General features: G+C 42.3%; 2 protein-coding genes across 2 annotated transcripts; both read right to left on the bottom strand.

The window, feature by feature from the left end:
• Positions 1-243: 243 nt before the first annotated feature.
• LOC308380160 (zinc-binding protein A33-like) lies at positions 244-3,558 on the bottom strand. Its single transcript, XM_080857430.1, has 6 exons — positions 2,952-3,558; positions 2,530-2,625; positions 2,056-2,286; positions 1,848-1,870; positions 1,381-1,499; positions 244-1,043 (listed from the first exon to the last, which is right to left on the bottom strand). Exons 1-6 carry the CDS (start codon positions 3,363-3,365, stop codon positions 508-510), a joined length of 1,419 nt encoding a protein of 472 aa, XP_080713556.1. The 5' UTR covers positions 3,366-3,558; the 3' UTR covers positions 244-507.
• A 762-nt stretch (positions 3,559-4,320) lies between these two features.
• trim35-28 (tripartite motif containing 35-28) lies at positions 4,321-9,259 on the bottom strand. Its single transcript, XM_080857495.1, has 6 exons — positions 8,648-9,259; positions 8,190-8,285; positions 7,748-7,978; positions 7,563-7,585; positions 6,893-7,011; positions 4,321-5,694 (listed from the first exon to the last, which is right to left on the bottom strand). The coding sequence occupies exons 1-6, from the start codon at positions 9,068-9,070 to the stop codon at positions 5,159-5,161; spliced, it is 1,428 nt and encodes a 475-aa protein (XP_080713621.1). The 5' UTR covers positions 9,071-9,259; the 3' UTR covers positions 4,321-5,158.
• Between the last annotated feature and the right edge of the window lie 3,092 nt (positions 9,260-12,351).

The following is a 12,351-nucleotide window of genomic DNA, read 5'->3' as shown; positions in this document are numbered from 1 at the left end:
AGGTGTGATAATGCCTTACAAACCTTTATCAGAGCCTGTTTTTATTTTTTTTCCTTTTTCTAAGTTTATGTTTGGTTGGAAATTAAGCCTGCCACAGGTTTTGCCACAAGCCAATGTTCCTCGTGATGGTCTGTTAACAGACTCTGTGTACAGCTTGAATTACTGACAGACTGCTGCATACCAGCGACATTAATTTGGTGACTTCTGTGCTTCTGTAAATTCAGCTCACATCAGCACAGCCAGACTCTGCCCCCTAGTGGTAAATTGACAGACTGAATTGGCAACATTGAGGCGCACAGAAGTCGCCCAGAGGAGCTGGAATGCTCTCCTCAGGAGAACACTCGAACATTCCATCAGGCTCTACTGACCCGCAGGAAAAACAAGACATGGCATTCACAATCCACTCTCTCCAAACAGGAATTCAAAGGCTTTTCTGACAAAACATTTCCAAAAAAAAAAAGATAAATATGTACACCACAGAGGGAAAGGATCGCTGGGCAACAGGGGCTACTGCTGGTGAATGGTGACCTTGGAGGGCAGGATGGTCATGGGGGTACTGTGCAGATTGGGACCGAACAGCGGAAACACCCTCTCGGGGAACTTGGCGGTGTAGGTGAGGAGGTGACAGCTGCTGCCTGCATCCCAGAAGGACACCTGGCCCTTGTCCATATTGAGCTTGACCCGGATGGTGTCGGGGGGACGGTCCACTTTCAGCTCGGTGCGAGGCGTGGTCAGACCGCTGTACACGCCCTTGCTAAGGCTGATGGTCCACACGCCGCCAGAAGTGGTGACAGTGAACTTACGCTTGCGCACCACCGACTCCTTGCAGATGCCCAGAACCCACTTAGGGTTGTCGCCCACGTATACGTCCCAGCGGTGGCGCCCGGCACCAAAGCCCTCGGAGCCCAGCACGAACACACAGGGGTCGAAGCGCTCCGGGTTGTCTGGGAAGGCTTGGCGCTCCTTGCTCTGCATCACACTGCGGAAATCGCGACTTATGCGCAGCCAGGGTGAGAGGGTGTTTGGGTCCATGATCACGGGCACTGATGATGGAAGAAACATAACTTAAAATTTAAGAAAATCAACAGATGAATTACCGTCTGTATTTTTTTTATTAAAGAAAAGGCTTTTCTTTGTCACAATTTTGACTTTCTATGAACAAAGCAATGATGATGCAGCATAAAATGGATGTGGTAAAAAAAAAATCGATTATGAACTTTTCTGAATCGAGACAGAATCGTTTTAGAGAGAATCGAGAAAAATCGAAGAATCGATTATTTTCCCCCACCCCTACTAACTATACCAATCACTCTATTCAGCTTCTAAGTTACTAGCACTGTTCCCACCATTCCACACCAGCTCCAGGTCAGGACTACTCACGGCACTGCACTTGGCTCTGCATCTTCTCCCAAATCTTGTAGCCCACAGCTCCGGTGTGCTTGGCCACATGAATGAGCTCAGACGGATCCCTCTGAGGGCCCTGATCTGTCCACGAAGCACTGGTACACACGGAAGACAGTACTGACTGTTTGCCATTGGGTGGGTCTCATTGTACAGGGTTTACCGCTAAGTAGGACACATCCTTAGCAATAACTCAAATATAACAAATGGGGGGCAAGATGGCATTGCCCATACAAATACATTTACCATAGGGTTGTTGTGAGAGTGAAAGTCAGAATTGCAATGCATGCTGGTTCAGATACATTTAAAAACCATGATGCATATAATAAAGCACTGGCATGAATTTCCACCGATGCATAGTATAACGCATATATAATAGTCTGATATCAGAATTACAGGTAAACACAAGAGGTATGGTATGGCAGTGCAAACACTGTGGTACATACCGATCTTTCAGTTTGTTGAAGTTCTGGAAATGAAAAGAAGAACCATGACAAAAAAAAAAAAAAAAAACATTCATTACTGCTCAGATTGAGACTTTCCATAAAAAACAGCCAGAGACTCAGTTTAATGTGTAGCTGCTGACTTCTCCTGGAAGGCAGGCATAACACCAACAGAACATCGGTCATTTGTAGTCATGTGCGTTTCCCTTACCAGGACAAAGTCCAGGTCCTCTGCTTCCATCTCCTTCTTGACGTTATCGATGAGCTCCTGAAGATTGGCGAGGTCCTTGGTCAGGATGTCCACCTTCCCATTTATGGCCTGCTTCTTCTGTTCCTCCTCGTTCTTCAGGGCCTGGATCCTCGACTCCTCATCCTGGTTGAGGAACTCACGCAGGCGGTCAAACTCCTGCCTGATCAGCTTCTCCGCTGTCTCTGATTGGTCCTGAGAGTGGAGAAAGAACAGGACAAGAGGCTGTGAAAGGCAGAAGCTGAAACTGAGCGGCTATACCTTTTAAATATCTAAAACCCAATCATTGAGGTGAGGTGTTTTGAAGATGTTTACTCATTTTACTTATTTTGAAAGACCTCTGCACATAACTAGTCTTGTAGCATACAGCCATATTATGCAGTAAATCACCTTATGGTCTCTTACATCTGTGTGATTGACTTGAGGTACTTGTATTACCTGTATGAAGGAAATTGTATCCACATATCGGCTTTTCATCCTTTTGTAAGAGTCCACTTTTTCCTCCAAGATGTTAATTTGTATGTTCATCCGGTCCTACAGGAAAGAAAACAGCTTAGAACAGGGCGGAGATCTTTGTTTCCACACTGAAAACAACATTATATGATACATACAGATCAGCCTGTCTGTGTAAAAGACCTATGCAGTGCATGTCGCCGTTTGTAATAACTGCTTGCTGAGCCACGCATTTCATGACGTCAAAGTTCAGAATATTACGTGCAGTAGTGCGCATGCGTGACAACGCTGTCAGCCATACCTTGCTAAGGTTTTACAGTTTAACGAAGAATAGTCACATAAACTTTACAGCGACTTCACGTTCACACAGCACAAATTCTGAATATCTTGTCCTGTTATTGCCTCACCTTACAAAAATGGACCCCCTGGTCCAGTGGAATAAGGTCGTGTCCCTCGTGAAGCGTCAAGCACTCCACGCACACAGGTGTCTCGTCTTCTCCGCAAAAGAGTTGATACTCGCGATTGTGAATAGTACACACCGTCTTCACATTCGAACAAAACCTTACTCTCTCCTTCTGATAGGATTCGCAGGCAGCATTCAAAGCGCGGTTAGCTATGGGCTGTTCCTTGGTGCAGTCTTTCCTACAGACCTGGCATTCCTTCTTCGTTTTATTCTTCCAGGCCTGGTCCAAGCATTCTTTACAGAAGCTGTGCGAACAGGACAACAGTACTGGGTTCCGGAAAATACTCATACATATAGGGCAAGTTAAATTTTCTTGCAGTGGACACGTCCTGTCTGTAATGTCATCTTCATCCGCCATGGTTCCAAATGTTTGTTTAGGCTTGTTGGTAGCCTTCGTTCGCAGAAGTTTTACTTTCGCTTTCAATAGATCGCGTTAAACGAATTTCCTGTTCCTTATGAAGCTTTCCGAAGGGATTATTTTTAGCACTAACATATGCAGATCAAAATAATCAATTTGCCTCCTGTCGAATGTTTTTACGCTATGTTTTTCACCTGACTTCCTACTTCTCAGAAATGAGGATGTGATATCGTCCTAGAGGTTGTGCTGCCCCCTGTCGGAATTTTATTTCGATGCTTTAATAATTAACTTCAGGCACCTTGTGACGCCCATGACCTTTACGCAATGAAATTCCTGCAGATTCCTTGAATCTTTAAATTATCTTATGCACCGTTGAGGGTGACTTATCCAAATCCCTTCCTATCTTTCATTGAGAAACATTGGTTTAAACATTTCAATAATTTGCTCACACATTTGTTGGCAAACTGGTGATCCATGCATGGCCCATCATTGCTCCTAAAAGACTAGACCTTTCCGGGATGCTGCTTTTACCAAATCAAAATTACAATGACCTGTTGACATCACGAGTTTTAAATCACATCGCTATTTGTTTTATTCTACCTCATTACTACCTCTAAATTGCCCCAGTCCAAACTTTTTGGGGAATCTGTTGCAGGCCTGAATGGCAGGAATGGATATATATTTACAGATCAAATGAAGTTGACCAGACAAAACATGAAATAGCTTGTGCTCATACTCTCTGCAATGAAATACAAGTCAAGGTATATTTATGAATCACTGCTTTCTTTTTTTATTTGCATTTTTCATACCAACCCAATTGATTCTGATTTGGGGTTGTACAATCATTAAATAATGATTAAAACATTTGTTATTACCATTTAATGCATCATTTTTTCAGATTTGTATGTTTCCCATCTGTGTGACAATGCTTTACAAACATTTCTCAGATCCTGATTTATATTTCTTTTCTTTTTATAAGTTGATGTTGTTGGTTAGAAATGAAACCTGCAAAACCATGCTTCCACAGAAAGCTCTGCCACAAGCCAATGTACCACATTATGGTCTGTTAAAAGACTCTTTGTACAGCTTGAAATACTGACAGACTGCTGCATACCAGCGACATTAATTAGGTGACTTCTGTGCAAGGACTGCACATATCCTCAGCATAACCATGTAAATACATTCCCCCAAAAAATTATCTTGGCTGTAACTTCAGCACAAGCAACACTCTGCCCCCAAGTGCTAAAACATGAAATAGCAACATTAAGGCGCACACAAGTCAACGCAGAGGAGCTGGAATGCTCTCTTCAGGAAAACACTTGAAACATTCCATCAGGCTCTACTGCGTGACAATATAAACAAGACATAGCGTTCACAATCCACCCACTCAAAACAGGAATTCAAAGACTTTTATGACAAACAACCCTATCCAAAAATAAAAGAAGATAAACGTAAGATAAAGATGTCCACCACAGTGTTTTTCACTACCTACTAGAGGGGAAATCACATACCTCTAAAACATGGCACAAGCAAAAACTGGGGAAAAAGGCATTTAAGGCACAAAGGATATGCAGTTACTTCCCCTCTCATTCATCATCCTGACATTCCATTCACTTTTCATTCACAGTCCTGGGACACACTGTTGGCCTGCTCCTGCTGATGATCCAGACACCAACACCCTAACCCTAACCCATTCACAGTCCTGGGACACACTGTTGGCCTGCTCCCGCTGGTGATCCAGACACCACCACTGTGAAACAGCTCCTGGGTAGAGGAACGCAGGGCAGCAGGGGCTACTGCTGGTGAATGGTGACCTTGGAGGGCAGGATTCTCATGGGGGTACTGTGCAGATTGGGGCCGAACAGCGGCCACACTCTATTGGGGAACTTGTCAGTGTAGGTTATCAGGTGGTTGCCGTTGCCCTTGTCCCAGAAGGACACCTGGCCCTTGTCCATATTGAGCTTGATCCGGATGGTCTCGGGGCGGCGGTCCACTTTCAGCGCCGTGCGCGGCGAGGTGAGACCGCTGTACACGCCCTTGCTAAGGCCGATGGTCCACACGCCGCCATTGGTGGTGACGGTGAACCTGCGCTTACGAACCACCGATTCCTTGCAGATGCCCAGAACCCACTTAGGGTTGTCGCCCACGAACACGTCCCAGCGGTGGCGCCCGGCGCCGAAGCCCTCGGAGCCCAGCACGAACACACAGGGGTCGAAGCGCTCCGGGTTGTCTGGGAAGGCTTGGCGCTCCTTGCTCTCTGTCACACTGCTGAAGTCAGGAGTGATGCGCAGCCAGGGAGAGATGGTGTTAGGGTCCAGGATCACGGGCACTGATGATGGAAGAAACATGTACAGTGAAACACACATGGAATTGAATGATGATTTTTTTTGTTGCATTAGGCAGAGTATATATGGCAAAGGAGGAACAGAATGCCCTGGTTTGGAGGACATCTCTGGGTGGATCTCAATGCTCTTAAAATGCTGTCTTACAACCTTGGTGTCTCAGAAGAAGAGAAGGAAAGGCCGTCTCAATTTGCCCGTTTCTGGGTCTTCGATACCTTAAAATACGTCACATAACGGTCATTTTTCAAGGAACCATCGATGTAGCCTTGATGCTGTCTATTACCCACAAACCTGTGCTCTCTTACATTTAAGAGCATTGAGATCCACCCTCTGTGTCCTTAAAGAATGTAATTGGCAAAGTAACCTGCATCCATGACAATCAGGCAATGCCTTTGGTGTCAAATATTCCAATGTCCACTGAACACTATATTGATAATCATAATATGTTAAAGACCGCCACATTGACACTTTAAGTTAAGATTCTCTCTCCAGAGATAAGTCAAGACACTTTTTTACTGTTTGTTTCAAATCACACAGATTTTTTGTGTAACAGGTCATCTTGTTCTATAAGATTATGAATATGATGGCAGTACTTTCTGTTTATGAGGCATTTTTAACTTAAATTAAACTTTTAAACTAAACTAAACTTCAATTTAAGAGCGACCAGTTCCTTGCGTAACCCAATCTGTCTCGAATCTGACCTCATGTCAAGAAGGGAGACTAACTACACCAAAGACACTCAATTCTGCTTCTAAGTTACTGCCAGCACAGCTATCTCACTGTTCCCACCAAAACAAATGAAGTTTTTTTTTAAAAACATATACAACTTAAGTTTTATACCATATAGGTCTTACTGAATCCATTTAATGGTCAAACTATTAATAATAAATATTCAAATATATTCGGATATTAATATTAATAAACAAACGAACTTCGAATATGATTTTTAGGCAAAAGTCAAAGCCCATTTCCACACCAGCTCCAGGTCTACTCACGGCACTGCACTTGGGAATGAATGTTGGTGGTGGTCGGAGGGGCCGTAGGCACTGCCACGCTTTCGTAAGTCTGCCCCAGGGCAGCTGTGGCTACTCCCGTAGCTTACCACCACTGGTACTACTGTGCGACTTTGGGTCATTGAAAAGCACATTACAAATAAAAGGTATTATTATTATTATTATTACTCACGGCACTGCACTTGGGTCTGCATCTTCTCCCAGATCTTGTAGCCCACAGCTCCGGTGTGCTTGGCCACATGAATGAGCTCAGCCAGGTCCCTCGGAGGGCCCTCATCCGTCCACAGTGCACTGGTACACACAGGAGAGCACAGAAGCTTAGTTTAAGATAACATAAGCTCAGTTTAAGATAACATAAACTCAGTTTAAGATAACATAAGCTCAGTTTAAGATAACATAAGCTCAGTTTAAGATAACATAAGCTCAGTTTAAGATAACATAAGCTCGGTTTAAGATAACATAAGCTCAGGGGAGCTAAGTAGTGACTGTTTGCCATGAGGTGGGTCTCATGTCACAGGGTTTACCGCTAAGTAAGTAGGCCACATCCTTAGCAATAACTCACATATAACAAATGGGGGGCAAGATGGCATGGCCAATAAAAAGACAATTACTATAGGGTTGTTGTGAAAGTTTTAAGTCAGAGTTGCAATGCATGTTGGTTCAGTTACATTTAAAAACTGGCCTTTGAGGCGCACTTCTTAAACTAAGCACGATGCAACATACAAAGCACTGGCATGAATTTTCACAGATGCATAGTATAACGCATATATAATAGTTTGATATCAGAATTACAGGTAAACACAAGAGGTGTGGTATGGCAGTGCAAACACTGTGGTACATACCGATGCTTCAGTTTGTTGAAGTTCTGGAAATGAAAATAACAACATTCAACATTGGTCAGATTGAAACTTCCATAGAACTCAACAGACAGAGACTCAGTTTAATGTGCAGCTACTGACTTCTCCTGGAAGGCTGGCATAATACGAACAGAACATTGGTCATTCGTAGTCGAGTGCGTTTGCCTTACCAGGAGAAAGTCCAAGTCCTCGCCTCCCATCTCCTTCCTGACGTCGTTGATGAGATCATTTAGACTGGCGAGGTCCTTGGCCAAAATGTCCACCTTCTCTTTGACAGCCTGCTTCTTCTGTTCCTCCTCTTTTTTCAGGGCCAGGATCCTCGACTCCTCATCCTGGTTGAGGAACTCACGCAGGCGATCAAACTCCTGCCTGATCAGCTTCTCCGCTGTCTGTGATTGGTCCTGAGAGAGGAGAAAGAACAGGAGAACAGGCTTTGAAAGGCAGACGATGAAACTGAGGAGTTATACCTTTTAAATATCTAAAACCCAATCATTGAGGTGTTTTGAAGATGTTTACTCATTTTGATAGACATTATGCAGTATTGCAGATGGTAAAGTAAATCACTTTATGATCTCTTACATCTGTGTGATTGAGTTGAAATACTTGTATTACCTGTATGAAGGAAATTGTATTCTCATATCGCCTTTTCATCCTTTTGAAAGAGTCCACTTTGTCCTCCAAGATGTTAATTTTTATGTTCAACTCGCCCTACAGGAAACAAAACAGTTTTTCACAGGACAAAGTTCTTGTCTTTGTTTCAACACTGACAACAACATTATATGTCTATCCGATACATACAGATTAATAAGCCTGTGTGTGTGTGTGTGTGTGTGTGTGTGTGTGTGTGTGTGAGAGAGAGATTGTGTGTGTGTGGGCGTGTAACAGCTTGCTGAACCACGCACTTCATGAGGTCAAAGTTCAGAACACTTCGTGCAGTAGTCCGCATGCGTGACAACGCTACAGTCATACCTTGCTAAAGTTTTACAGTTCAACAAGTCACATAAAGCTTCACAGCAGCTACACGTACACACAGCACAAATTCTGAATAGCTTGTCCTGTCATCGCCTCACCTTACAAATCGGTATCCCCTGGTCCAGTGGAATAAGCTTGTGCCCCATGTGAAGCGGCAAACACTCCGTGCACACAGGTGTTTCGTCTTTTTCACAAAAGAGTGCAAAATCGCGATTGTGGAGACCACACACCATCTTCGGAACCGCGCCATCTGCTCCGAACCATCCTTTCTGCCTCTGATAGGATTCGCAGGCATCCTTCAAAGCGCGGTTAGGTATGGACTGCTCGTTGGTGCAGTTGTTCCTACAGACCGGGCACTCTCTCCTCGATTTATTCTTCCAGGCCTGGTCCAAGCAGTCTTTACAGAAGCTGTGCGTACAGGACAACAGTACTGGGTTCGTGAAGATACTCTTACATATAGGGCAAGTTAAATCTTCTTCCAGTGGAGATGGCCTGTCTGTAATGTCATCTTGATCAGCCATGGTTCCGAATGTTTAGGTGTAGCCTACGTTCGCAGAGTTAGTTTTACTTTCGCTTTCAATAGATCGCGTTTAGCAACTTTTCTGTTCCTAATTAAGTTTGCCGAATCGTTTATATTTAGCACTTACATATGCAGAACAAATGTATGTAGCCTATTGGACTACTGTACTAGAATGTTCTACGCTGCTTACTTCGCCTGACTTCCTGCTTCTCAGAAATGAGGATGTGAGATCATCTCAGAGGCTGCATGTCATCTCTGAATGTGCTGCCCTCTGTTGGGATTTTATTTCGATGCTTTAATAATTAACCTCAGTCACAGGTCTATGAAATTGACGGTTAAAAGTAAAGTAGATAATTTTTTTGTGTAGAGCTATTTTGTCGACTCTAGCGTACATGGTATACGAGTGACGTAATTGAATATCATAAAATGTCCCAAAAATTATGCAAAATAATTTTTCCCCAAACGAAATGTCGTAGTAAAACCAGCAGGAATCAGCAATGATTTTGGTGACTGACTACATTGTATTGTATGTATTTTCCATCAAGGTCAAGGCAAATTGTTTAAGAAAAGTCGACAGGACGGACTTTCGACCAATGTCATGAAGCTCAACTGGATGTACGGAACGCAATATTAGTAAAAGTACTGCCGCCTAGCAAAGATTTAAGAATATTATCAAACCTCAATGACACTAGTTTGAAATATCGTTGTCACAGTAATAGACCTAGCTACATAGAAGTGGTTGACTACATTTCTATTCAGTTCAGTTATTTCATTTCCTCGTTTCCTTGTTTTTCTTTTTGTCTTTTGCATAGTCATATGTCACATTAAAGCAGCAATATGGAGTTCTGTTCCAAAACTAGTAAACTACCTAAAAGGCATGCAAAAGCCTTGCAAACACCACCAACAGCCCAGCTGACACTGATAAGCTTCCATTTGTGCAAGGTGTTCCACCCCGTTACAAAGAACTGCATAGGGCATATCTTGGATAGCTAAGACACAGGTGTTTATCTACCCTTTACATGACCATATGGTTTTAAAATGAATTTGAAGATGTTATCAAAATGAGTTGCCTATAAAACCGTACCTCAAAAATGTCAAATTGTTGCGTAGTGTTACTGTAAGCTTTCGCCTGCTTTGCCTGAGCCAAGCTCTAAACACAGCAGTCTATGCTGTTTGGTTGTTGATTGTTTTGAGACAATAAATCAGTCACAGAGAAAATGAAGACTGACAGGTTTGCTTTTTTATAAAGAACGACATTATTGGTTTCACCTTAAGATAACTATGATATTGTGAAACGAATTTCAAAAGGTCAGTGGTTTCCAAGTAAAAAAATAAATAAATACTTCTTGAACCATTCACTTTCCATGCATCCAGTTGCCCTCCTCGCTTACGATAGTTCTGAGAATGCGTTCGGTAAACTGATAAACTACAAAAGTAAACACAGAAGAATACTAGTAGGCCTATAGTGGAAGAAGGGATATAGAAGTTCCCTTTAAACTGCTGCTAGCTCTTCTTGTATTTTAAATTGCTGTTACTTGTTAATGTTATAGTGTTATATGTTGTATGTTATACTATTATATGTTGTATGTTATAGTGTTATATGTTGTATGTTATAGTGTTATATGTTATTTTTGGTATATGTTTTTTGTTATCTGTATGCAGTCTACTGCGCAGATGTTGCCTGCCAAGTCTTAAGAATTTCTCTGCGCTAAAGCAATTTGGTGCATACAACAATACACACTTTGACTTGACTTGAACTCCAAGGGGAACTTTATATGAGTGCTACCAGGCCACAAGCTGATGAGGGTCCCCCTTCTCAACTGAACTCTGATCACCATGTGGTTTAGATCTCAGGCTCTGTAAAGTAGAAACCCAGGGAAACCTGATCGAAATGTATGGACTTGATATGAAGCTGTTTATATCCTGTATTATGTCCCATTTTTCTATTAGAGTGTTTCATGTATTTTGTATGCTGATTGATTTATGAAGTGTACCCCCTGTTTGTAAATGGTGTTGGTCCCTGGTGTATATGTATCGGTTGTTTTTTCAAATGTGAGAAGCTCGGGTTTACTTTGATAGAGAGAAAGTAGAGAGAAGAGCTGCTGTTTTTTGTTGCCCTCTTGTGTGTGAGGCTTAGCAGAAGCATACTGAAACCTGTGATATTGTTTGTCTTCACTAGGGTTAACCTTTGTCTGGTGATTGTGAATCATTTTTTGACCTGCTTTATTCAATTTATAAAGATCTTTAACCTACTCTGCCTCTGAGTTGTGGTCAGACCCACCCGCACACGGCGACACCGCTCGGTCCCGTTACAGTATTAAATGAGTGCTTATTGTTTAATACTGTTGAGTGAGTCATCATAAAACTTTAAACTAAAAACGTGTTTCCCATTTATCTGATGGATATCAGTTATGTTTTGTACATGTTTCTTCATGTTCCATCATTCGGGGTGCACCATTTCAGATATTGAAGCCGAAACAGAAACAAATCACAGAAACAACTCACTGGGAGGCCCCTTGCATGCTGATGCCGCTTACACAACTAAATACAGGTTATTTATAGGGAATGTTCTTGCGTGAAAAGTTCAAGGTTCACTTTTATTTGTCATTTCATTTGGTTCTTTATACCATATGCCATGCTGTCTTCATCCTAAAGTGCCCCTCAACCCAGTCTTTGTCATGACTTGTGACATGAAAGGAATTCTGCATCAGAGAATCATAATTTTCTACCTGCTGAAATGGAAACACCCAAGCAAGTGCTCGTGGCATATGGTAGTGAATATGGTTACATAATCATTACTCTATCATTTCCTTTTTTTCTTTGGATCTCTTCTCTATGGGGTAGTTCCTGTTCAAAACCCCAAGTTACATTTCCCAGCAGTTATAAAATCTGGAGGACCTGCATTGTAGTGCAGTGCACATCTGTGATTATAATACTCTGTTTCTCCGTTATCTATTTTTATTTTTTTTCATAGAACTTTCTCAGGAGATAAGAGAGGGTCCCTGGACAGAGTTTTCATATGACAGCCTTGAGGTATGTGAGTGTGTGAGTGGAATTGTAACAATTCACAGCTTACCTCTTCTTAAACCTTTTTTGATGTATTTTTCTAACCTTTAACTTAACACAGGGCATTCCCAAGCAGAGAGGCTCTAATAGTTATGGCGGTGACTTTCCACCAAGGTAACTCCTCTTAACTAGGGTTTTTCCAAATGTTTTTAACTCTTATGATAAACTTGGACATTTGAACCCTTCTATATGTTGCCATCCATAAGATTAATTTAT

Source organism: Sprattus sprattus (assembly GCF_963457725.1).
Source record: "Sprattus sprattus genome assembly, chromosome: 19".
NCBI classification, from domain to species: domain Eukaryota; kingdom Metazoa; phylum Chordata; class Actinopteri; order Clupeiformes; family Clupeidae; genus Sprattus; species Sprattus sprattus.
This window is presented reverse-complemented; position numbering and strand designations above follow the sequence as displayed.